We start from the raw sequence: 26,706 nt of genomic DNA, 5'->3' as shown, positions 1-26,706 counted from the left end.
ACCTCCGCCAATAGAATTTGCTGAGGTGAGAGAGAGGCGAGAGCTCTTTCACTTCTAACCAATCGCCCATCCCCAAAACTGGAATGAGGGGTGGAGTCAGGAGTCAGTGCGAGTAATTGGCTGGGAGAAATGGTCCTCTCCACCAATGAAGAGGTGCGGCAGGATGGTCGGGCGAAGTCTGGCAGCTGCAGGTCTTCTAGGGAGTCACGGGGAGTAGAGACACCGGGAGGCGGAGAAGAAGCACCTGGGAACCATGGCGGTGGTAGTGGCGGCGGCGGCAGTGCGGGCTCGGATCCTGCAGGCGAGTGAGGGTTGGCGCCGAGGGGTCCCGGAGCTAGTAATTGGATCCTTTCCGTCCACTCTCTGAGTCGCCCCTTCCTGGCCGACCCTGCAGTTCCCACAAGACGGGAGGCCCTGTCCCACCCCCTCACACCGTATTCGCCCTCGTTGGGTCCAGCCCCGGACTGTCACCCTTGCCCTCCCCTTTTACTTTTGAGCCTCCCCTTATCTGGCTCTGGCCCACTCTCCTCCTCTAGTCCTGCCCCGTTACAGCTGTCACACTCTCTTGCTCACACCTCTCCTCGGTCCTCCCACGTTCTTTACTTTTCACCTCTGCGCCTGCCACCTCTCTCCCTAGAAACTCCCGTCTGGTCACCTTTTTTTAGAGCTTTCGCACCTGTCGGGAGCGTCCAGATTGTTTTCCTTCCCCCCACTCTACTTCACTGTCTATAATCTGAGCTCAAGGGGAGGAGGAGAGGACACACCAGGGGCGAGATCAGTGAATGGACGTTGAATATTCTTCTAGAAATGTTTTCCTCCAAAGCAGCCGTTTGCTAAGCTATTTTCCCCGGCTATGGCTATTTGTATTTTCCACAGGCCACGGGCTGTCCCCTTGCTTGCCAAGACTTTCAGTTAAACTTGCTCTCAGCAAAGTGACAGTGTTTATGTTGGTGGTAAATAAGAACACGTTTATGCTACTAGTTTGTCTCAAGCACGTGCAAGGGACTAAACATCTCTAAAACAGGTAATAGAAAATGGGACCCGAGGAAGGCAAGAAGTGTAAGTTCCAAGTTCCTGCCCCTAAGTCAGTTTTTAGTGGGCCAATACACCCTCAACACTGCCCATGGGGGCTGGGTGGTTGGGTCCTCTAGGAAGCCGGCCTGAGGAGAGGTGGAAGAGCCACAGGAGCTCATGCCTGAGACCTGTGACCTTCAGCTCCCCTGTTGTTCACGGCTTAGCAAGGACTTGGGATATGAGGCAAAGTTTGCTGCAGACAACATTCTCCAACCTGCAAGAAACAACCCTGCCCCTCTTAGTCATTACGTCCAGCCTGGGAACTTCTTCCTTTATTTCGCTGGACTCTTAGATAATAGTGGTATTTAGCAGGCTTAATGAGATCTCCGAAAGAAACATTCTTTTTAAGGTTCTTAGCAGAGTCAGCAAAGGTTAATGTTTAAATATGCTATTTAATGGGAAAGTGTGGAGAATGGGTCAGAAGGGTTTGTCAGATGTTCTAGAAGGGTTTGTCAGATGTTCTGGCTTCACTGTATATTCCTTGCTATTATCCTAGTACCCTTTCTGGTTTGTTTATTTATTTTATTTTTAGAGAGAGGGGAAAGGAGAAAGAGAGGGAGAGAAACATCACTGTGTGGTTGCCCCTCACTCGCGCCCCCAACTGGGGACCTGACATGCAACCTAGTCATGTGCCCTGACTGGGAATCAAACCAGCAACACTTGGCTCGCAGGCCAACGCTCAATACACTGAGCCATAGCAGCCAGGGCTAGTATCCTTTTTTAATAGTAGGAATGCAAAGTTCCCACCCTATGCTTCTATTTCTCCTTGAAAGTGTTTAATGAAATTGACTTTTTCCTTTGCCTCCTTCCCCTCCCCTCAAATCACAATGAGTCATTAAACAGAGAACCTAAAGAGGGTTTTTGTCTTTTGCATCAAGGAGAAATATTTTCTTTTTCATGTACTTTATTTTGGAAGCACACTTTTTTTCTTCTCTCATTTGAAGAAACTTCTGAGTTGAACTAGAAAAGAACAGAAAGAGTTATCCTTACCCAACTAGTAGTTACTATAACATGAACCTTTGATAAAGAGTAGTTTAGATTCCAGCAGTCATGAATTTTAGAGGACTATCAAAAGGACATGTAACGGAGAGAGTTCATGTCCTCAGTTATTTAAAGTACATGTTCAGCATATCTTCTCTGTTATGGTGACTAATAAAATTTAGAACTTCTGCTCCTTGCAGTATTATGATTTCCATTCAGAAAACCAGTCCTAAAGAGTGACTCACCTCAGCGACTGTGGTATAAAAAGCACAGGCTTCACAATCATACTTGGATTTTATCCCAGGTCCAATATTTTCTAGTTTTAAGAATATTTGTGAAGATTAGAATTAATTAATATAGTGAGTAAGTTACCTAACACGGCGAAAGTCATCCAAGGTTTCCCAACTAGTAACTAAACTCAGGACTTAAATCATGTCATTTCTTTCTGTGTCGGGCACTCTCCCCAGGCTTTGGGAAAGGAGAGGCAAGTAAAATACTGAAACCTCCCTTATTACTAAATAATAGAAGTGCACAGAAGACTGCAGGAGCATATGGAAGGAGCCCCAAACTCAACCTGTGCAATTCAAGAAAATCTTACAAAAGGAGTTGGCCCTCAGCTTGAGTCTTGCAAGACTAGCAGGCCTTTAGCCAAGTGGAGAAAACAGTTCCTGGTAGAGAAAATAGCAAGTACAAAATAAACATCTAGAGAGCAAGAAGTCTGATGTGACGGTACATAGGATAGTTTCTTCAGCAACAGTGCTAACATTTGTTTCTTGGGAAATGAAGAAAAGATAGGAGATCTAACCTGTCAAAAACTATGATAATGTTTTATTATTACCAGATGCTGTGCCTTTTATGCCCTCTTGACAGTAGAGGGGCAGGCTGTGTGCAAGTGAAAAAATAAAACTGAGTGGCCTAGAATGCTCAAGTTGGCAGATCCATGTATTTTCTGCCCTGTAAGAGAGTATGCATGAAACAAAATTAATATCAAGTGATTGCTTGGTGAGTACTCCTTCTTTCATTCTGTGAAATATGACTGAGGGCTTACTCTATTCCAGGAATAGTGCTAGGGGTTGAGGACACAACCATCTAGTGATCTAAGGGGAAAGAGATTTAATGATTAGACAAGATGTTATTCCATAATATAATATGAGAAATAGAGGAATCCAGTTGTTGTATGAACTCCACAATCATGTACTTAGCCTAGACCTGAGATTGAGACTTAAAAACTTCCAAGTCTGCTACTTCTCTCAGTCTCAGGAATTAACCTTGTTTCTCCTACCTCAGAGAAAACAGAAACCATAAAGTGAGAACTTCCTCAACTTCCTACTAGCAAATCTACAAAATATTCCCAAAGTATGGTTAAGGAGGGAGCAAAGGAGTAGGAGTGAACCAAGCAAATGGGATGAAGAAATCTCAGCCCTGGCTGGTGTGGCTCAGTGGATTGAGAGCCGGCCTATGAATCAAAGGGTTGCCAGTTGGATTCCCAGTCAGAGCATGTGTCTGGGTTGCAGGCCAGGTCCTCAGTTAGGGGCGCACAAGAGGCAACTGATCAATGTTTCTCTCAGACATCAGTGTTTTTCTTCCTCTTTCTTGCCCGCCCCCTCCCTAAAAATAAATAAATAATAAAAAATTTAAAAAGAAAAGAAGAAAACCTAGGACCTAACTCAAAGTGGCCAGGTAGAGGAGAGAAACTAGCAAAGAAGGCAGAGCAGTCGTCCAAAAAATGAAAGAGATACCAGGGTCTCACAGAAGACAAGTGAAAAGGGAGGTTTCATAAGGAGAGTGTGATTAACTTATGTAAAATCTCCTAGGACTGAGAGACCAAATAAAGAGGCTGACAATTCCTTCATGACATGAAGTTTATTAAGGGAATATATATATATATATGGCTCATCTTGGGTGATAGAAAGATGGTATGGATACCCTTTGTGCCACATAGCAGGCTTAAGGGGTTCTATAGGACAAGGCTGGATGTGGGACAGGGGCATGAGCTTCCCCAGATAAGGGGGAAAATGCTTTGCATGTCTGCTTGGGGTGGGGATAATGGCCCCTCCGAGGAACCAGCATGCCTGGGGTATAGTGGAGGGGTCAATTAGATAGTCCCTGAGGAGGGGATTTGGGGGAAGCAACCTCTGTTTTGGCCATCTAGTTAGCAGGGTCCTACAGCAGTCATATCATGGGGTAGCCTCTCCTCCACACCATGTCACCTCTGCTGAGAGGTCAGTTACTATGGAGTCCCTGGGATATAGGAAGTCACTGGTGTTTAGTCATGAAGATTGGGATAGATTGAAGAGTTAGTGGGAGATGAGGAAATTCAGGTAATTAGTATAGAGAACACTTGCTATGAGATGGAGGGAGGTTTAAGGTATAGGAGAGAAAGGATAACTGATGGAGGTGTAAGAGGTGGCAGGAAAGGTTGGCTTCAGAACACAGGTGCAGAGATTAGCCTTAGACTGGAGGACAGACACCACTCCAGTCGGTCCACAGATATTGATAATGCACCTCTGTCTCCCTGTCACTTTGTCCTAATAGAGCTTGCTAGCTACCTCCTCCATTATAAAAGGGAAGAAGGAAAAAAGATGAGTATAGTTGCAGGTCAGGTTTGTAGATTTGCTAGTAGGAAGTTGAAGTTCTCATCTGATGGTTTCTGTTTCCTCTGAAATAGGAAAATAAAGTCAGCTCTTGAGAATAAGAGGGAGTGACAGAGTTGGAAGTTTTAAGATAATTGATAAGTTTTGAAATGACAAGGGGTGAGAGCAAATAAGCATTTATAATAATAGAAGAATAATAACATTTAATGAACAACAACTATTTTCATATCTGTACAATCTTGATCACAATAACCGTAAAGTAGGTGAACAAGACAGATACAGTACCTACCCCAATGGAACTTAGAGTCTTTGGGGAAAGACAAGTATGCAGGCAATTACAGCAGAGACAAATAAACCTGATAGGGTAAGTATTGGCTGCTATGGGAATACAAAAAAAGAGACACCTAACCTAGTCTGGGGTGGGGGATAATCAGGCCCAGTGAACCTTTCTTTTATAGTAGCTATTTATTGAACACCTACTATGTACAAGGTTGGTATTGGGAATGTGGCTATAGGTAAGATATGGTGGGCTCCACCAGAGTGTTGGTGGTTTGAAATGGCTTTTGTGAGGAATGGAGGAGGAAGCAGACTAGGCATTTGGAAGGTTTGTCTGCTGGTCCAAAGGGCCAGCAGCTTTTCCTCTGGACAGTGCTACAGGTGCACAAATTCTTGCACTTCATGCAGCTCTAATCTTTTGGTTAACATGGTCTCTCTTCAGACAAGATAATAGATTATTAGATTGCAGCTTTCTTTTATATTCCAGTCCCAGGTGTTTCAGATTGCTCACTTTGATTAGACTTTAATATTTCTTAAATCAACTTTCATAACATATATACAAACTATTTATTTAGAGAGTTATTGTAACTGATCTCCCAATATTTGATTATATCCCATATGGTACATGTGGCATTAAAAAAATAGCTTTATTGAAATAAAATTGGCGTATACTACATATATTAAAAGTGTACAATTTGATGTTTTAATATTTATATACACCTGTGAAAACATCATCACAATCAAGATAATGAATATATTCATACCCCCAAAAGTTTCCCTTTTACTTTCTCCTCTCTACCTCCCTCATCATCTTTAGGCAATCATTGATATGCTTTTTGACACTATAGCTAGTTTGTATTTCCTTGTTTTATATAGATAAATTATATAATATGTACTCTCTTTATATCTCTCTTTTATTCAATATAATTACTATAATTATTCACATTGCTGCATTTATCAATAGTTCATTCTTTTATATTGCTGAGTAGAAGTCCAGTGTATCGATATATATACCACATTAGTTTCACTATTTACTCATCCAATGGTGGGCATTTGGGTTGTTTCTAAGTTTTGGGCTATTACAAATAAAGCAACTATGAACATTTGTGTTCAAGTATTTATATGGGCATATTATACTTATATTTGACACTTGGTTATATACTGTCTTATATTCAACACCTATTGTGTTAGATACCATGCTAAGTGTTTTCCTATTATTATATTTACGGTACTACATTTTCCAGGCCAAAAATTAGGAGAATATGGACTGATGACAAAAATTTTTTTTTAAATCAGGAATGTTCAGAAATTGAGGACACAATCATTATGGTTTATTTTTTCCTCAGTTTGCTGTATCTCAGCCTCCTGTCTTTTCTCTTTAAAGATTCTATGACCTTTGCTCTGGCTGGGTTGCTCAGTTGGTTGTGGGTTCTATCCCCTACTGGGGCGCATATGGGAGACAAATAATGAATGTTTCTCTCTCACATTGATTGTCTGTCTCTCTCTCAAATCAATAAACATATCCTCAGGTGAAGATTTTTCTTAAAAGATATACTTTGAGAGCATACATCAAGTCTTTTTTTCATATATCCATAATAACTACTATAATATTAAGCATATAGTAGCCATTCGCTGTTTTTAAAATAATTTTGTGCTCTCATTTATCAAAATAGTCATTCTTTACCTCACAGGTTTCTTCCAAGGTGAACTCCACTTGGTATCCAGCATCCTGTTTCTCTTCTTCTTCAGTGGTGAGTTTCTTTGGCATGAAAGGTAGACTTCTGAGAAGGAATCCAGTATAATTTTTCGGTATTCCCATTTATCTTCTTTATGTAATTGTGATCAGAGTATATGTGAAACTTTCTATCTTGGTTTCCATATTTAATATTATGTATATTATATAATTAAGCATTTTCAGTATTATAAGATGGTCTTTATACATGGTTATGATTTTAATGGCTACATTATATGCCATTAAGTATATATAACCTGAATTAACTCATATCCTTTATATGACATTTGATTGCCTCAGTTTTTTCATTTTGTTTTACAAGCATTTACTTATAGTATTTTTTCCTCTTCTGAAATAGGATTACTGTGCTAAAAGATACAAACATTTTCATCGCTTCTAGAAGTTTAGTTGACCCTGCCAGATGATTTGTACTTCTTGACAACCTTTAGAGTTGTTTTTACAGACCTTGTGTCTGTCAGCCATTTGCAGAATCTAAAATCTAATAACACTGCTGCTCAAAATCCTTTCTATATAGAAGCATGCACACACTGTAACACAGTACAAGGGGGGACCCCCAAAAAACTGGAATTTATTTATAAAAACTTGTATATTTATTCTTACATGTTTAAACATCGGTCACCTTCAAAGTACTCTCCATTTGAAGCAATACACCTATTGAGATGTTTTTTCCACTGCTCAAAACAGTTTTTGAACTTGTTGATTTTGATGCCGTTTTTTGTTTCGCCTCTTCTGCATCAGCAAAACGTTTCCCTTTGAGGATTTTTTTCATCCAGGAAAACAGAAAAAAGTCGCTTGGGGAGAAATCAGGTGAATAGGGTGTGTGGGCAAGTGTGCTCGTAAATAATCCATCATGAAACGGACAAATGCATTGAAAAAATAGTCTTCAAAAAAATTCACTGAAGCTGAACACAGAATCTCACAACAAAGCCATCCAATACTCTGATACAGATGGGTTCCTAGAACACTCACCTAGTGGAGGAAGCCTGTACTACAAGGAGCCTGTCCTCCAGAAAATAATTCTGTTTTTTGGGAGGGGGGTCCTCTTCTTAGTCCTTCACCATTTTTGGTGAAAATTTAATGAAAGTAAGCTTCTCAGAAAAAAAAGAAAATCACAGGTAAGATTTTTAAAAATATTTTGATCATAAAGGTAAGACATTAACATGGGTAGTAACATGTCTAGAGAGCGATACATTCATTATCAAACCGAATTCCTTCCTCTTTGTGAAAGTAAGAGACAGAAGTAAAGCAATTAACTAATACAAAATTTTGTATGTGTTTTTCTTCCCCAGCCAACTGTAAAGCTCTTTATTGATGGGAAATTTGTTGAATCCAAAAGTGACAAATGGATTGACATCCACAACCCAGTAAGCAAAGCTGGTTAAACTGACTAACCTAGAATTCTGGGAACATGGTGGGAAAATGGAGACCTTCTGTTGTGAAGCATGTAGTGTTACCTTTGTGACTAGATGAAAAATGGAGAAGGTTGGGCAAGGGCAAAGAATGATATGCTGCTTTTTCCCATCAGGCCACCAATGAGGTCATTGGGCGAGTCCCTCAGGCCACCAAGGCTGAAATGGATGCAGCTGTTGCTTCCTGCAAACGTGCTTTTCCTGCTTGGGCAGACACTTCCATACTAAGCCGTCAGCAGGTCCTGCTTCGCTACCAACAACTTATTAAAGAAAACTTGGTAAGAAATCTGAATGATACCATTTTCCAAACTTATCTAGAGGAGACTTGTCGCAGCCACAGGGGCCTGTTGGCTCTACTCTCACTGTACAATCCAGAGAGACAGAGATCCTGGCTGGCTCTCTTCCTCTTACTACTTCTCACCCAGTTTTATCCTTCCCTGGCTGCCTGAGAACTGAAAGGAGGCACATCCTTGCATTGGTTTCTATCTGTGTGTTTTCTCTCTAGAAAGAAATTGCCAGGTTAATCACGCTGGAACAAGGGAAGACCCTAGCAGATGCTGAAGGAGATGTATTTCGAGGCCTTCGTAAGCTGGAGTCTCTCATGGGGAGTTTCAGGGACCTTTGGGAAAGAAGCAAAGGAAAATGGGAGGCAACGATCCCAAAATGAGGGATTGCTTTTTTCCTTTACGTAGATTTTGTTATCCCATGATATCTTTTTTAATACTTGTGGAAAATGGCAATACTTCTCAGGGATCTATGAAATTGGTTTACTTCCTTCTTTGTTTTATTTAACAGATCTTCCAGTAAGTATGTACATTTCACTGTCTCTTTCCCATTTACAGAATCTTATTTTGTACATCCCCTTCAAAAGCAAGGTCAAGTCAGTGTTTCTTCCCTTTGTCATTGACTGAGCAACTCCCTATCCTCAGGGCTTACTAGCGCATGACAAAGCTAAGTAGTGTACAGTTGGGGCAGCTGGTGGCCTGACTGCTTCTTCTCTGTTGCAGAGGTGGTTGAACATGCCTGTAGTGTGACATCCCTACTGCTGGGAGAGACGCTGCCATCCATCACCAAAGACATGGACCTTTATTCCTACCGTTTGCCTCTGGGGGTGTGTGCAGGCATTGCTCCGTTCAATTTTCCTGCCATGATCCCCCTTTGGATGTTTCCCATGGGTATGGTGTGTGGAAATACCTTCCTAATGAAACCATCAGAGCGAGTCCCTGGAGCAACTATGCTTCTTGCTAAGTTGCTGCAGGACTCTGGTGCCCCTGATGGAACACTGAACATCATCCATGGACAACATGAAGGTAACTGCCCTTCAGTACCTGGCACTTAATCTGGCTACCAAAAAATCAAGGCGCTGAGTGGTAATGGGGTGTTCTAGAATGAGGAACTTAGGAAGGAAGGGATTTACTAGTAGTAATCTCCATGTTTGAAGGTAATGTTTGTTGACTGTTTTGCCATCTGTGTGCTAAGGTAACTAACTGGGGAGTAGTAGTGTTTCTTGCCCTACAGAATACATTGAGACAAAGAAATATGGGTTAGGGCAAGGCACAGATAAGATTAAAGAAAAGGTTTTCACTTCAATATTGAGAAAGTTTATGAAGATATTTAACTCAGAACCTATAGATCTCAGAGAGACTGAAGGCTTTCTAATTCATATAATAGCTACTACTTAAAAAGTGCTTCTGTGTTTCAAGCACTGATCTAGTACCTTACATATCTCATTGAATCTTTATAAGAACCCTTTGAGATAGTTACTATATTTTTCCATTTTACAGATAAGAAAATTGAGGCATAATGAAATTAAGTAATTTGCCCAAAGTCACACTGCTAGAAACCACAAAACTGCAGTGTACATACCAAGAAGGCTGACTCTGGTTTTTATTTTTAAATACAGTCATGTGCCGCATTATGATATCTGATCAACAATAGACTGCATATATGACAGTGGTCCCAAAGATTATAATGGAGTTGAAAAATTCCTATCATCTAGTGACATTATAGCCACTGTAACATTATAGCACAACTCACACATTTGTGGTGATGCTGGTGTAAACAAACCTACTGCACTGCCACGTGTAGAAAAGTACAGCATATACAATTAGGAATAATACATAATACTTGAAAATGATAATAACTATTATAATTAGTTTATGTATTTACTGTGCTACACTCTGGCATTTTAGAGTGTATTCTTTCTACTTAAAAAAGTTGACTGTAAAATAGTATGTCGTGTTATGTTGGCAGCAGACTTGTTTACTGCATCTCTTGATTGCATCATTTTCTCTTGTGTTTAAATTAATCTCAATTGTTTTATACAGGAGCATGCTGTACAGGCTTGTAGCTATGAACAACGGGCTATACTGTCTAGTCTAGATGTGTAGTAGGCTAAACCATCCAGGTTTGTGTACGTGTGCTCTATGATGTTCGCACAATGACAAAATCGCCTAATGATGAATTTCTCAGAATGAATACCCGTCATTAAGCAGCACATGACTGTACTATGCTCTATTGTCTCTCATGAGGGTGCAGTCGTATCTGAGACTTCTGGTATATAGTGACAGTTGATGAAATATCACATTCTTAAAGGACAAAAGTATTGAGTATTGAAGGGCTGTTATTTTGGAGAATTTTTAAAGAGTTTATGTGAGCCAAAACTGCAGACAATTACTGAAAAGCAAGATCTCAAATACTCTGAAGGGCTGTTATTTTGGAGGAAAGTAGGAGTTGTAGCCTTCAGGGTTAGATTATGGAAGTTCTGAAATAGCAATGAGAAAAATAATGAAAGGGAAGAGGCTAAATAGAATTTGTAGATTAAAAAACTAAAAGGACAGAGAAACAGAGAACTTCAAAAAGGGAATCCAGCATAGAACACGAAAGTATGAAAACTTCTTTATGGCAGTGGGAAAAGGGGAAATTTGTGATGTTGAGAAACCCATAGCCGTTTGTTCCTTTATGGTGATCATTTATTTTCTTCTTTAAGCGGTAAACTTTATTTGTGATCATCCGGATATCAGAGCAATCAGCTTTGTGGGATCCAACCAGGCAGGAGAGTACATCTTCGAGAGAGGGTCAAGACATGGCAAGAGAGTTCAAGCCAATATGGTAACTTTTTATTCCCCTTTTCCTCAAACTCTGTTGCATGAATTAAAATTACCTGGACACAGTCCCGCAGCAAAGGGGCCACTCATCCCACTCTAATGCCAGCGTTTCCTTATTCCCATTTCATCCTGAATAGCTTTCCTTTAACAGTGAACCTCGTGATGAGCTGTATTCTAAGTCACTTTAATTACCTTTAATCTTATACAACAAATTTTGGTGCCAAAGGGCACATTTTTCCCTGAGAATGTTATTCAAATTCTTTGGGCTTTAGCAGTAACCTCCGAATTCTGGTTCTGGCCTGTTTCTTCCTTCTAGCCCTTTGTTCTTTTCCTTCTTTTAAAGTGTATCCTAACTACTAATATCAAAATACCGTTTTCCCCAAAAGTTCAGACTATTTAAAGCACTGGAAAGAACCCAGTATCCCTATAGGAGATGTGTGGTTTACTTGGCTGCATACTTTTGTTGTTCTTTTACTAGCTCCTTGTCAAATACTTGACAGTTCTTTGATACTATATATAAAGTCCAGTTACTTCTTTCTCACCACTGACTAATGTTGCATGAAGGATGGCCACCTATGCACAGGCCTGGAAACTTCATGATATCCCCACTTCTTTTCGTGACTGAATGTGTTTTGGCCAGTTTGACTTAAGTCCCTCCCAGTTCACTATTAATTTATTGAGTGAATTCTGTGTCTAACAGTATACCATGTGTAATTGGATAAAATTGAGTAGCTGACATGGTATTTATCCATGCACTCAATTATAGTTGTATCTCAAAACATATGTGTGGAAGTGACCATATGTATCAGAAGTGAGCCAGTCTGGGGAACCTCTTTCCAGAAATTGTTTATCAGGAGAGGTCTACCTCCTATTTTGCTTCCCAGCTGGCTACTGGCATTACCGGCAGCTCTTTGTTTACACTGCTCTTCATGTAACTGGAAACCCTAGCAGACAACAGATTCTTTCCTATCTAACTTAGGAAAGAAGGAATTTCTCATTGGTTCTTGGATGTAGCGTTTAGCCTGTCACTTTGACATAATGTGATGATTGGAGCTCTTGTGTTTTTGTTTGTTTTGATCTAAATAAACACAGCTGAGAAAGTGAAAAAACATAACCTGGAGACTTGCTGAATGTTACCAAGATTTAAACAGTATCAAAATAATAAATCTGTCCTCAAAAAGTGAAAAAGGATAAATCCTCTAATCCTTACCTTAAATTTTCATTTGAAATATCAGATTCTTTGCCAAATTTCATAGCCTAATTATATTTTGCCAAGGAAAATTCATGTACTTTCTGTTATTTCCTAGGGAGCCAAGAACCATGGGGTAGTCATGCCAGATGCCAATAAGGAAAACACCCTGAATCAGCTGGTTGGGGCAGCCTTTGGAGCTGCTGGTCAGCGCTGCATGGCTCTTTCAACAGCGATCCTTGTGGGAGAAGCTAAGAAGTGGCTGCCAGAGCTGGTGGAGCGGGCCAAAAACCTGAGAGTCAATGCAGGTGATCAGTTATCTGCCTAGCTCCTTTATACTTTGCATCTGTGGCACCATGCTCTTGGTTTTAATGCTGGCCTTTGCCAACAGGAGCAATCATATCAGGTCTTACCATTGCCTCTCTATACTGTACTTGTCATTTGGATTCATCTTTAATTGGCAGTCATAATTTTTGTTATTGAAGACATTAAACACGTCTGTGTTGTTTTACAGGTGACCAGCCTGGAGCTGATCTTGGCCCTCTGATCACCCCCCAGGCCAAAGAGCGAGTCTGTAATCTGATTGATAGCGGAACAAAGGAGGGAGCCTCCATCCTTCTTGATGGTCGAAAAATTAAAGTCAAAGGCTATGAAAATGGCAACTTTGTTGGACCAACCATCATCTCAAATGTCAAAGTAAACAACTCTAGATTATGTATTCCCAAATATGGGAGCTGAAGGCACATTAGAGCCTATGGAACTTCATCCCTCCAATTCGTAAATGGGGAACAGTTAGTGACTAGGGACCTCATCTCTTGCCAGAATTACTCGGTTGTTTTATCTAGAGTCTGAGTAAGCCTCCCCTCTCACTCCTAATCTCTTTTCACTCTACAAGCAGTCAGTAAACTCTCCATAAAGGGCTAGATAGTAAATATTTTTGGCTTTGCAGAGATTTACTGCTCAACTCTTGACATTTTAGTGTGAAAACAATCATTAAGATTGTGTAGCTGTGTTCTAATAAAACTTTATTCATGGACAGTGAAATTTTAATTTCAAATAATTTTACATGCCATGATTGATTTTTTCAAGCCATTTAAAAAACACAGAAATTACTCTTAGCTTGTTGGCTGTACAAAAACAGGCAGCAAGCCACATTTGGCCCAATGGCCATATTTTGCCAACCCCTATCTTTTATTATACTTGTTACTTATTTGTTTAATATTAATTTTTTCTTCCCATTCCTCCTTGCTGCCTAGCTTACAACCCTTGCAATATCTCCATCAATGTATCTGTCACCTAGTATTTACTGAGTACTTACTCTGTGCCCTAAATTTAGCTGCATCTTTACCAACAAGAGACAAAAGATAATTTTTATTTATCAAGTAAATTTTTTTATTTATCAAAACTCTATAAGTCTCTCAGCTAAAATTAATGACTGAGTTGAGGTTCAGAGGCTTTTTTTGAAATACATATGTCCCCACCAATCCTATTATAATCCTGAATAATTGTTGAATGTAAGTGTAGTAGAAATTAGGAAATCTCTTGCCAAAGAACCATAGAGGAAAAACCCACTTGTAAGCAATAAATATAGCTCACTAGCTGCAGTGGCAAAGGATGTTTTGAAGGTTTAATGTGACTTGGTATCAAAATATAAATGTACAGACTCATCTGGGAACCAAAGGAGGAAATGAGACTAGATTGTTTATGTTATAGAAAACCTAGCACAGGGTTTCTTAAAACAGAAAAATTCCCCTGTGGTATTTTTAATATATATTTTATTTATTAAAAAAAGAATTTCCATGTAAGTTTTCAGTAACATAACAATTGTATAAACAGCTTATACAAGTATAAAAGAGAAAGCTAGTGATGGGTCATGGGACCTAAAAAATACAGTGCTTAAAAGAAAGGAGTGTAATTGTACTTAATAGGAACTTCAGGTTATTTATGTGATTGGTTGCTTGGAAGATGGAACACAGCAATAGAGCACTTAAAAAAAAACAGATCGTTTAAAATGAAAAGAGATTACTAACATGAAAGCTCTCCATGTAAACAGTGGGTACTAAAGTACCAAATAAGCATAAAATACTGACTTCTTTTCTGGATGCATCACTCCTGGCAGCCAAACATGACCTGCTACAAAGAGGAGATTTTTGGTCCAGTTCTTGTGGTTCTGGAGACAGACACTTTGGATGAAGCCATCAAGATTGTAAATGATAATCCATATGGGAACGGCACTGCCATCTTCACTACCAATGGAGCCACTGCTCGGAAATATTCCCACTTGGTGGATGTTGGACAGGTTTGTGAATAGAACTTTTAGGAGAGTCTTAAAGCCATTTACTCTTTTGAGGGGGGATGGTAAACAGTGATCAGCTGCTGCCCCTCTGATCTCCCACGATGCTCCATTTCTTCCTAAGGAATAAAAGTTCATGAGATGGATACAGAGTAGAAGGTGGATACATAAAATTAGCCTCTCTAATGCCAAGCATTTATGCTTATAAATGGAGAGTTCCTTTGTTTGAGTCCTTTTCTTAGTATCTGACGTGGATTTGTTCTGCTTTAGGTGGGTGTGAATGTCCCCATTCCAGTGCCTTTACCAATGTTCTCATTTACCGGCTCTCGATCTTCCTTCAGGGGAGACACCAATTTCTATGGCAAACAGGTAACCAAGTTTGTAAAAATGTCTTTTCCTCTAAGAAACTTTTAATATATCCAGGAACAAGGATTCTGCAAGGAAAAGCCTGCCAGCAGCCTCTGTGGGGTTACATTGTTCAGCAGTGCTTCTCAGTAGGTCCCCTAGAAAAGATTTAAAGTTAATAAAATTTTGCCCAAGTTGCGTCTTGCTGAATAACTCAAAGGAACAGAGTTTTAGGGAATGAGCACGAGGAGGTCCACGCTTTTATATATGCCCTTTCCTCTGCCTGGGACCCTCTTTCTGCCTCCCATTTTCATCTGACTTAACTCTTAGTCACCTCTTAAAGAATGGACTCTTCCAGAAAATCGCTTCCGACCACCACCAGCCCCTTTCTCAGTGCTCCATTGGGTACACCCTCACGTACTCTCACTGCACATCTCTTCTGTTCATTTACAAAAAATTTTATTTCATACCTTCTTTGTACCAAACACTATTCTAGGCACTATAAATATATCACTGAACAAGAAAAATATAGCAGATCTGAAACTAAACTGCTGGGGTGCAACCCCCAGCTCGGCCAGTTGTTAACTCTGTGCCTCAGGTTTCTTCACCTGTAAAATGAGAATAATAACAGCATCTACATTCCGTGAGGTTATGAAGATTAAATTACCACTGTTACCACATCCTTCAGCAGGTGCATGTGTCCTGAAGCAGGAAGAGACATGGCATGTTCACACAGCAGAAATAGGCTGGAGCACAGGGAGTGAATGAGTAAGAGAGTTGTAAGAGATGAAGCCAGGGAGGTAGGCAGGGATAAGTCATGTACGAATCTTTAAGCTGTGTCTTCTAAGAAGCCCTCATCTGCTTTAATTATTATCTGCAGCACCCAGCACAGAGAACTGAACAAATGGGCTAGTGGAAGTACTTTGTAGTCCTACAGAAATACAGCCATTTTGAAATCTTCAGTAACAAATTACATTTTTTTTCTATATAGGTCTCCCTTTTATAGGTTAATAAAAAATTAACAAAAAGTGGGACAATTGTAATAGAAAAATAATAAATTAATTTAAAAAATTAACAGTGGGCTGCATAGCAGAATATGACAGTGTGGCTAGTTGGTTAAGAAAAAACTGGTTATTGGAGGCTGATGATACAGTTTGTGACAAAGGTCACAAGTTTTGTAAAACTAGTTTCATACTATTAACAAAAATTTCTTTATAAGTTACTCTGTAAGTGAGGCTTGGAAGAAAAGACTGACTTCATATAGAGTTTGAAATATTAAATCCTCAAGTAATTAAATTGCTAATTTGCATTCTGGAAAGAAGACATGAAAGTATCATTACATGATGTAAACTTTAGTTGTATCTCATAATGGAAGTATATAACAATCTCTATAAAGTTATTTTCAATATATTAACATGGCCCAGATTTTGTCAAGTAATTCTAGAAGAGTATTTTAATCATACTAGTGTGTTTTTTTTCCTAATAATATCTTTCGAGCTTTCTAGTAATTTGTTGTTATATCTGTACAGTCAAATTTCCTTTGCTCAAGCCTATTCTTATAAAATAAACCATATATAAAGACTTAAGCATGCAGAACATTCTTGGCTTACATGTTATAGGTGATTTAGAAGTGAATGTATATATAGCAGACATTTTACCTTAGATTTGTAAGGTGTTGTAGATTTCACTACTTCAGTGTAGCTGCTTATTGCTGACAACTGTCAGAAATGGCCTAATATATATTTCAATTCTTCGTGGGAAGGAGAGATTTGTATGTCATTTCATTTTCTCCTAACACATTGCTGTGAGGTGGGCATTATGTCACAGATAAGGCCCAAGGTTAAACAGTAGTCAATAAGAAGGAGGGGAAAGATTTGAGCCATGTCTTAAGACCACAGAGCACACGATATCCAGCTCTAGGAACAGAATGACCTACAAGTTTAACAGATGACATTGTTTAATTTTTTCATTTAGATACTAATGCTCTTGGCTAGTTGCAACATAATTATAGCTAGGGTTTGACTGTTTACTATGTGCCAGGTATTAGGCTAAATTTACATGAATTAGTTGCACCTATTCCTCAAGTAGGAGAGTGAGTAGCACTTCACAGCACCTCCTTCAGAAGTTGATTAAAAGAGGAATCGTGACTCCCGCCCTCCCAAATATATGCTAACTCTCTCTTTATTTTTTCCTTTGTTCTCTTTAGGGCATCTACTTCTATACTCAGCTAAAGACCATTACTTCTCAGTGGAAAGAAGAAGATGCTACTCTTTCTTCGCCTGCTGTAGTCATGCCTACTATGGGCCGTTAGAAACGAGTTTGTTCCCAACTCAGTCCATCCTAAGTCATCTCCCATTATTCTCAACCATCTTCATTTGCCAACTTTGCTCAGATCAGATCCCTGTGAATGGAATCCCTTGTAACTAAAATCTTTCTCAGGACCATTAGGCCCTACAAAGTTGCTATTGGAAGACTCGTAGTGTAACTCTGAAACCATATTTTCACTTACTCTTCATATTTCTCTTTTTGAGGTAACTGTTGTTAACTGTGAAATGCTTATCTGGAATGAGAGCTTAGACATGTTTTCTAAAAATTCTCCGCTTTTCTGATGACTTGACAGGAAGATTAGTGTTTGTAAAGAAGATCTTCCATAAGTGGAAGAGGACCTCTTGGATGGGGCAATAGGATAGAAATAATTCACCCTTTTGCTGGCCCTCAAACACAGCCCTGTGCCAGTGGGGGAGAGCCCTATGCCAGGCTTCTCTGAGCCTCTCGCCCCTCACTACCCAAGACATAGTCCGTTTTTACTTATCCCACAGTTGTGACAACTGCTTCTTTCTTTTTGCTGAGTGCCACTTTGTCTTAGTGATTCATGACCACTGAACTCTATCATTGTCTCTGTTCTTGCTTCTAAAAATCACTTGTCAAGGATACCTCAGTATGCATTGGATAAATCAGTTGTGTGTGCCAAGTGTTAAATTTCAGAGTTTGCTTCAGCAATCATTAATTAATGCTTCAGTCATTAGCTCAGATGCCAATAGGCTTTTTCTTTTTCTTTTTTTTTTTTTAAAGAAAACCATTTCAGAAGTTGTTTTAGGCCCAGAAATCAAGGGGTGTTTGCCTTAAGCAAGTCTAACCTGCTAATCCTCGCTGAATGTTTTATCTTGTTCTTTCCTCTTGCTTGCATTTCTCATGAATGGTACTTTTTAGTAAAGAACACTTAATATAGCGTAACTGACTAGGGTCTAAGAAATTTTTAAGTTTTTCATGACATAAAGTAGTAAAAAAATGCTCTGACAGATTCTCTTGCTACCATTAATTCAACTATCTTTATGCTCTTTGTTTTTCTTTGATGTAGCTAAACTTTTAAGTTGAATAAGATATTGATGTGATAAATAATAGCTTCTGTCTTTTTGCTGTACATCCCAATTGAATTCTATCATTCTGCTTCTGGTTCTGATAGAGTAAGTAATCTCTGGTCTTCAGCCAGGTGACATAGGTCATTTATTTTCCTCCTTCCTTGTTAGTCATGTGGATAATGCTAACCTACTCCATGGGAGTTACTCAGTGAATTAAGGATAGCAAAAACCTTGAAAATGTTTGTGCACTCTATGTATTTTAGGCTTGTTACTCTGACCTACTGGATAGAATATAAAAATCTTCAATCACTTAATGCAGAGATTTTCAACCATTTTCATCTCATGACAAAAATATATTTGTTCCCGATCTGACATAATTTTGATTGATGTTCAAAAAAATATTAATAATAGTAATTATCAAGCCTTTTTGCTCCAGAGTGACTTCTTTTTTTATCTTGTTAAAAAATTACGTGCCTATACTTGTATATAAGAATTTCTGGTACCAAGAATTAACCAACCAGATGCCACCTTATTATGAAATGTCACCAATAAGATACAATTCTATTAAATGACTTATATATTTATGGCTCAAGGCAGGGCATTCACACCAGATGGCTATTTTGTTGTCTGTTGTCATTCTTTTATTTGACAATCGAAGGGAAAAGAGGTCAGGCAGTGCTCCTAAATAGTCAGGTATTGCATGTTTTAAAGATCCATGTGGCACATCAGTTGAAATTGCTGACTTAAGGTAACTAGAACTTTAATAAAATACATTTATGACCTTACTGGGTCTTCCTGTTTTGTTTTGTTTTAGATTTACCTTCCTAAAGGTGAGGCAATAGAAATTTATAGAATGACCCTTGTTTTATCTCTTATCACAGCTGGCAACTAGTTGTGATTTTTAATCCAATCCAATAACTACATGCAAGTTTGAATAAAAGGTCATATTCTCGAAATTCCAAGTGGAATTAAATCACAGACTCCTAAAGTTTCCTTACATTTAAGGGAAATCACTTTTTAGAAAATACTAACTAATCAGAATCACATTGCTCTAATTGGAATCAATTCATTTGACTAGGTACTTGCTACTCAGAAGCTTCTTATTTCTTAGATGGAAAAAAGACCTGTACAGTTATGTTTATGCTAGTAGCAGCTTTAAAAAATCAGTATTTTGCTTTCTTTTTGCTCTATTGTGGCCTCATTTGAAATTTCTCTGACACTAAATTGTACTGATTAATAAAAAATTATAAATAAAAAGTTCTTAAAAAGAAAATCCGACTTTTTAAAAATGGTGCCATACTTCCTTATAATGCCTTTGTTCCCTAGTTTGTTGTGACTCAGACTTCCCACCTCTGTCCAAAGCTAAGAATAAAACTGTCATTTTGTTTTAATTCTTACATAAAAGATAGTACATATATTGGCTAGGCTATGTCTTTCAAAAGGCAATTTATAGGTTTTCCACACTAAGAGGCAAAATACAGATTTGCATTAAGTATCTGCCTTCCTCGTGTGGATAGTTATAAAAATGTCCATGATCTCATAGTAGTATTATTACTCATTTTACTAATCCCTGAGAGCTCCTGTATGGTAGAACTAAAGAACTGTGACTTAGCAAGAAGCTGTATGGGGAAAGGTAAGAGTTACATGTATTGTTTGGTTAGATTACAGACTCCTTACCATTTCAGACTCTTGTGATCCTTTCTGAATATTGGTTATCACCAGTTCACCAGAAGAGTCTGAGATCGGTACTTGCTGGGTGATGAAGGTTTGATCTTGAAGCTTACTTTCATCCCTGAAATAATGACAAATTAAGAGACGTGTCAACAACCATGATTCAGAGCAATAGACTTGTCATGTTACTCTCACTCAATTCTAGCACATATAAGATGTCCATAAGAACCACTGTGATCAAGCTCACATTCATTGCTTTTTCAAGAGAGACCTTACCCAAATTCCTTTGTTTCTCCATTGTCTAGAACAACATAGTCTGGAACTGGAGGCCTAGAACTCTGACTGTATTTCCTGTGGTGGGTAAAAGTTAACAATGAGGCAATGTCTCCTTGTGCCCTTATTTCAGTTATACTCTAAAAGTGCTAAATGAATGCTTCTATTAGGCTTCTCATATTCAAAAATGATCTTTAACACACACGTAGAGGCAGTGTAATGTTAAGGCAAGTTAATATAAATTTATGTTCTCTTAAAGTTGAGATATGTTGAACTTAAGAAATGGAAAATTTTTTGGAGATGATCATGATGATGGTACATAACAGCTATTAATGGTGATGAGCAAGGTTAAACCCAAGTACTTACCCCCCCCCCCAAAAAAAAGAAAAATTCCCTTCCCACAGAAAGAACAACAGAACACAGAAAGGTCACCCAATGGAAGAGGCAGTCTAAACATTTCTCCTATACTTTGGAATGTCTGGTTTAAGAACAGGAAATAAATGTATCACCACTTCAGTTTGTTGTTGTTGTTTTCATTTATTTTTAGAGAGACAGGAAGGGAGAAAGAGAGTGAGAGATACATCTATGTGAGGGAAACATTGACTGGTTGCCTCTCATATGTGCCAGACCAGGGAAGGAATTTGCAACCCAGATCTGTGCCCTGACTGGGAATTGAACCAAGAATCTAACCTGCGACCTTTTGCTTTGCAGAGGACAAAACCCAACCAAGAGAGCCACACCAGTCAGGGCTAATCCAATATTTTAATTTGAAAGTGGGCTTGGTTGGAACCTCATCCTAAAAAGGTTGCAGGTTTGATCCTGGGTCAGGGCACATACCTAGTTTGCAGGTTCGATCCCCAGTTGGGGTGTGTAGGGAAGGCAACCAATTGCTATTTTTCTTTTACTCCCTTTTTCTCTGAAACCAATTTTAAAAAATTCTCAGATGAGTATTAAAATTTAAAAAGTACACTAGGTTTATTTGCCAACAGAGAAAAGATACATATCCCATTCCTAAAACTTGCTCCCATCTAGGTGCACATGAAAGCAGCATAAACCCATTCAAAATCTGGCTATCCTGCTCCTAGCTGGGTAGCTCAGTTGGTTAGTACATTGTCCCCATATGCCAAGGTTGTGGGTTTGATCCCTGGTCAGAGTGCATACAAGGAGCAACCAATGAATGCATAAATAAGTGGAACAACAAAACTGATGTTTCTTCCTTTCTCTCTCTAAAATTAAAAAAAAATTTTCAAAGTCAGGCTATCTTAAATAGTCTAATTATGTACTTTAGCTACTTCTAGTGCCTGAGTTATAGCCAGAGTTGTTGCTGATACATTAAAGAGTATAGTTTATTGATTATAATCCTCTGACCTAGTTCCTTCACAAACAAAAATACTGTACTATTAGATTCACAATCATACACAATCTACTGTGAACTCTTACCAACTTCCTAATTACTTGCCTTGGTAGGCCTTTTATCATTTAATCTCACCTTTATCACATTTCATCATTTAATTCCTTTATTCTTTTTCCTTCATCCAACCTTGGCATGAGATTCCAGTAGGTTTAGACATGGTTCCATTGTGGCCAGGTTAAAGTTCATTACTTTGGTGAGAAAGATCTCACTCAAATTTGTATTTCTCCAGTGTTGAAAACCATACACTTTGGAACTTGAGGCCTAGAACTCTGGCTATATTCTCTGGGGTACAGAAAAGTCAACTCACAATGAGACAGACATTCAGTACCTACAGTCTGGATTGTACCTTCACTTCCTTGGAAGGCTGCCAGAGACACAAACGCTGTTTCAAAGTCCTCCATCTTCTATTGATCCCGTACTTTACACTCCTCTCTTCTTTGTTTTCCTGTTCATTAATTGTGGTTATCTCTGGAGGTTCTAGCCTCAGCCCTTTATTCTCCTATCTTCATCCACTTTTCCTGAACCCAACTACCAATTTTCATTAACCATGCTCAAATCTCCCTCCCTAAATGATCACACAATATCACCTGTACTCCAATCACTATTTACAAATGCCTTAAGTATTTTTCACTTCAATATATTGCCATCATCTCCAGTTTGACACTGAAAATACTGCTTTCTATTTCTTGTTTCTAGAATGTATTTTTCTTCTTTTTGTTTCTATTTATTTATCTTTTAGTGGTCAGCTCAAGCTTTTATTTCTTCAGAAACGTTTCTGATCTCAATTAGGTCAGATTCCCCTGATCTAGGCTCTCTTACCACTCATTTGAGCCTATGTCATAATTGTACTTTTGTATATATTTGTGTAATGATTTGACTAATGGTTTTCTTCCCTCATAAATCTTGAACTCCCTGGTATTAGGCATGGTGTCTTTATTTGTTCAACATGATGTCCTCAATAAATAGCAAGCATTCAGTATGTATATGTTAAATGACTTGATGGGTGGATTAAATAAAATTTAAACATTTCCCTCACACTGGCTTTCCAGATTTTTTTCATTTGCCTTTCATACCACCATTCTTTAAGTTAAACATTTTTTTTACACTTTGTTGTCTTTATTCCTTTTGTCCTTTATCACCAAGCTCTGTTTCTCCTTCCTGTCTGTTTCCCCACTTTTTCCTGACTGCTCCCACTCTGATCTAAACCCCTCACCACCACATGAGTAGCAAAACAGCTCCTGCTGGTCCCCCACCTCTATTTTTGTCCTCCAACCCATCATTTTTGTCACTATTAGGTTCAGGATAGCTCTGAGAACAATAACCTGTAAGCCCTTCTCATCAGACTATGAGGTATGGCTTATTGTTCTTTATATTCCTTCAAGGCAGAGGAGAAAAACATGTTACACTACTCTAGAATCTCAATAGCCTAAGTTCAGACTTTCCTGCATGGTGTTTAAGGCTCCTCATAATTTCATCTACAGATTAATCCTTATTTCTCATTACTACTTACTCTAGCATTCTCAAATTTCCTCAAGCTAGGCAGCTTTTCCTGAATGTTCCCTAAATATCTGATACCCATTCCTAGCACTAGGCTTTTGTTATGCTGTGTGTTGTGCCCTCTGCCTGATGTGCCCTCCCCCGCCTCAATACTATCCCACTCTCCTACAAGGCACCCATAGAGTAATTCGCTTTCTGTCGTCCTGACTGAAGTCTTCCCTGACTCCTCTAGCCCATTGACCTATTGTCTGGACTCCGGTTACACTTTACTGTGCCATCTTTTTTTACTTGTTATGTTGGTTTTGTTTGTGCAACTAGATTGTAAACTCTTTGACATTAAGGACAATGCCTCTTAATTTTTTTAAAAAAGATTTTTGTTTATTTTTAGAGAGAGGGGAGGGGAAGGAGAAAGGGAGAGAAACATCGATGTGTGAGAGATACATCAATGGGTTGCCTCTTGCAGGCCCCCAACTGGGGACCTGGCCCACAACCCAGGCATGTGCCCTGACTGGGAATCGAACCAGTGACCTTTTGGTTCACAGGCTGGCACTCAATCCATTGAGCCACACCAGCCAGGACTCTTTAATTCTTTTGAATCCCCAGAGTACTTAACATAGTGCCAAGTATGTAACAAGCAATCAGTTCATGGTTGATTTATTTTACCCACTTTATAGTTCATTACCAGGGTTTTAGTTACTGATAAAATATAGTGGAGAGAGTAAAATAATTCATTAAGAATAATTATTTTAAATGTTTGGATTTTTGTTTTCCCTTCTAGGTCTTTTTCTTGGTATTAGAGATGGTTTTGATTAATAATCAGCTTAAAAATCATTTACTTATCTTTGCAGACCAATAAAATCTTAACAATTATTATGCTCTCTTCTCTTCAGTTGGCACTCATTCAGCTGGGCAATGTTGTACCTTCTTAGCAAGCGTTACCTTAAATACCTAAAATTAATCTCTTTTCTACCCTCTTCAATTCTAATTCATCTTCCATTTTCATGCTCATTCATTTATCTCTGAGCGTTGCATAGCTAAGCAGTATGACCCTTTTATATTTTCTTTTTTCCTAATCCTTTCATTCTAAGTGAGAATAAGTTCTTTGTTCCTATATGGTTTCTAGGGTTGATAATAATTTGGTATTTCACTAAAGAAATAGGGAGTTACCTAGGAACAAAACCATTCATTTTTGCAAAGAGCAATCGTAAGACTTTCTCCTTCTGTTCCCAAGTCAAATCTCCAATATCCACATTTCCTTGAATATCTGTCCTGAAGAATTTCAAAGAAAAAAATGAAAAGGAAAAATATGGTCAAAGTAAGTATCTCTTCTTTTTTATTAAATATAAAATATGTAAATATGAGAAAAGAAAATTTCCAAACCAAAACTGAATATTATGAGGTTTCCAAATGTAATGACTACAAAGCAAACTGTCTCTTTCAAAGTCATAAAGTTGAAAAGAGTATCAGTCTGCTAGCCAGCCTGAAATGTTATGGAGTCCTTAAAATGAAAATAAGAAAAACTGTAATGTGAAAAAAATGTGTGCTCAAGCATCAAGCAAATAAACAAAATTGAAAGTTGTAACATTACATGACATCTGGATATACACAAAGACAAAAGGAACAAGAAAAAAACATGTTGTTGGGTGAGATTATTGATAAATTCCCTTTAACATTTCTTTCTGTATTAGATATTTTGCTATGAAGATAAAATAACAAAAGGTAAATTTAGAAAATAACATGTAACTTAACTATTCTATTTTCTTACCTCCAAATCAGCCTGCAGCTAAAGCATTCCAGGCAGGTCTTTATCTACACTGTAATTTTCCCAGAAGATTCATAGTCTACTTGATATTTACCAAAGCTAACTGACATATAGAGTATTGATGTTGTATATTGTAAGAAATGTTTTGTATATAGGGCACTTGTATTCGTTTTCTTTAAAAGTTTAGGTTTTTCCTTATCACCATATGCTTTAACTGTCCTCCAATCTGCCTCTCAAGCAGATGATATAATATTTTAAACACCATTTCTGCCTTCTGGTAGAGGCAATAGGACATTGAGGTTAAGGTGACACGTTGCTCAGTAGCAACAATGTCACAGAGAACACAGAATAGGAAAAGTCCAGTTTCTGCAATGACAATGTGGAGAATCAGTTTATATACCTTTCTCTGAAAACTTATATGCCACTTAATATACAATAGACAAAAAATGTAAAAGAAATCGCCTTATGTTTGATAGGGACTCAACTTGATGTTAAATAAATAAGAGGAAATTACAGTGACTCTTGGTAATAGAGTGTTATTATAGACTTCTGAATATGGAAAAGTTACAAAATTATACACAGTATGGACATTTTTGAAGAAGAGTCTTAACTTTCAGAAGTCATTAACCATGTCCAACCTTCCCAGCAGCTATATAATTTAAAAGGACATACAAGTTAATCCATTAAAAAATAGTGTAAAGCAGAAGCATTCTTTTTTTATCCTCACCTGAGAATATGCTTATTGATTTTAGAGAGAGGGGCAGGGAGGGAGTGAGAGAAGGAGTGAAACAGCAATGTGTGCGGGGACCGAACCCACAACCTAGGCACGTGCCTCGACTGGGAATCAAACCTGCAGTCCTTCTGTTTACGGGACAACACTCCAACCAACTGAGCCACACCAGCCAAGCGTGGAAGCATTCTTAATACGATGTTAAGTACATAATAATTGGGAGTCTTTTTAAGTTTCTTTAATTAAGGCCTTTGAAGAATCTCATTTCATTGGGCAATAAAACGTAATTTTAAAAATAATCTTTAAAATGCCCCGTAATTTAATACATGGTTTATAGGGGGAAGTGTGCTCTAATAGAAATGTTAAGAAAACGATTTATCACTGTATATAGTCTACAACTGTCTCACGCATTCTGCTGTCTTGATCATAGTGGTGGTAGATCTCTAGAGTATATTTTGGAAACTTGTGGAGACTTTTGGTTACTACAATAATGGGGGGCACTACTGGATGTCCTCCAATCCATGGAACAGTTCTGAATAAGAAAGTATTGTTACAACTAGTTGTTACGTTGATTTTTAAGTTATATGTTTAGTTAGATATTATTACCTATGAATTTCATCTCAGAATAGTAAAGGGAACATTGCAAAATATTTATGAAAGTATATTTATCAAAAATGTTTAACCTGAATCTAATCAAACCTTTATAACTAGTTTACAGGAAACAAAACAAAGGAGCATGTTAAAAGACACTACTGCTCTGGCAGGGTGGCTCAATTGGTTGGAGCATTTTTCTGTACACCAAAAGGTTATGGGTTGATTCCTGGTCGGGCACATACCTAGGCTGTGGATTCGATCCCCGATTGCAGCATGTACAAGAGGCAACTGATCAATGTTTCTCTCTCCCTTTATCTCTCCCTTCTTCTCTCTAAAATCAATAAGACATACCGGGTGAGTATTTTCTAAAAAGATACTACAATGA

At 38.4% G+C, this 26,706-nt stretch overlaps 2 protein-coding genes across 2 annotated transcripts in view; one reads left to right on the top strand and one right to left on the bottom strand.

Annotated features, from left to right (window-relative positions):
• The first annotated feature begins 158 nt into the window (after positions 1 to 158).
• Positions 159 to 19,165, top strand: ALDH6A1 (aldehyde dehydrogenase 6 family member A1). The gene is made up of 12 exons (XM_090271135.1): positions 159 to 301; positions 6,617 to 6,676; positions 7,968 to 8,042; positions 8,204 to 8,365; positions 8,593 to 8,671; positions 9,095 to 9,397; positions 11,077 to 11,198; positions 12,502 to 12,691; positions 12,898 to 13,079; positions 14,503 to 14,682; positions 14,947 to 15,045; positions 17,228 to 19,165. Exons 1-12 carry the CDS (start codon positions 254 to 256, stop codon positions 17,330 to 17,332), a joined length of 1,605 nt encoding a protein of 534 aa, XP_090127261.1. The 5' UTR covers positions 159 to 253; the 3' UTR covers positions 17,333 to 19,165.
• An 868-nt stretch (positions 19,166 to 20,033) lies between these two features.
• BBOF1 (basal body orientation factor 1) overlaps positions 20,034 to 26,706 on the bottom strand; it is a 34,814-nt gene continuing 28,141 nt past the window's right edge. The window contains exons 9-11 of the mRNA XM_090271136.1: positions 24,403 to 24,504; positions 20,328 to 20,402; positions 20,034 to 20,172 (exon numbers count right to left, since the gene is read on the bottom strand). Coding sequence (XP_090127262.1) covers positions 20,043 to 20,172; positions 20,328 to 20,402; positions 24,403 to 24,504 — 307 coding nt within the window. The 3' untranslated portion in view covers positions 20,034 to 20,042. The remainder of the gene's footprint in view (positions 20,173 to 20,327; positions 20,403 to 24,402; positions 24,505 to 26,706) is intronic.

The sequence above is a fragment of the Furipterus horrens genome, unplaced genomic scaffold, assembly GCF_987537825.1.
Source record: "Furipterus horrens unplaced genomic scaffold, mFurHor1.1.pri manual_scaffold_3, whole genome shotgun sequence".
In the NCBI taxonomy this organism is placed as follows: domain Eukaryota; kingdom Metazoa; phylum Chordata; class Mammalia; order Chiroptera; family Furipteridae; genus Furipterus; species Furipterus horrens.
This window is presented reverse-complemented; position numbering and strand designations above follow the sequence as displayed.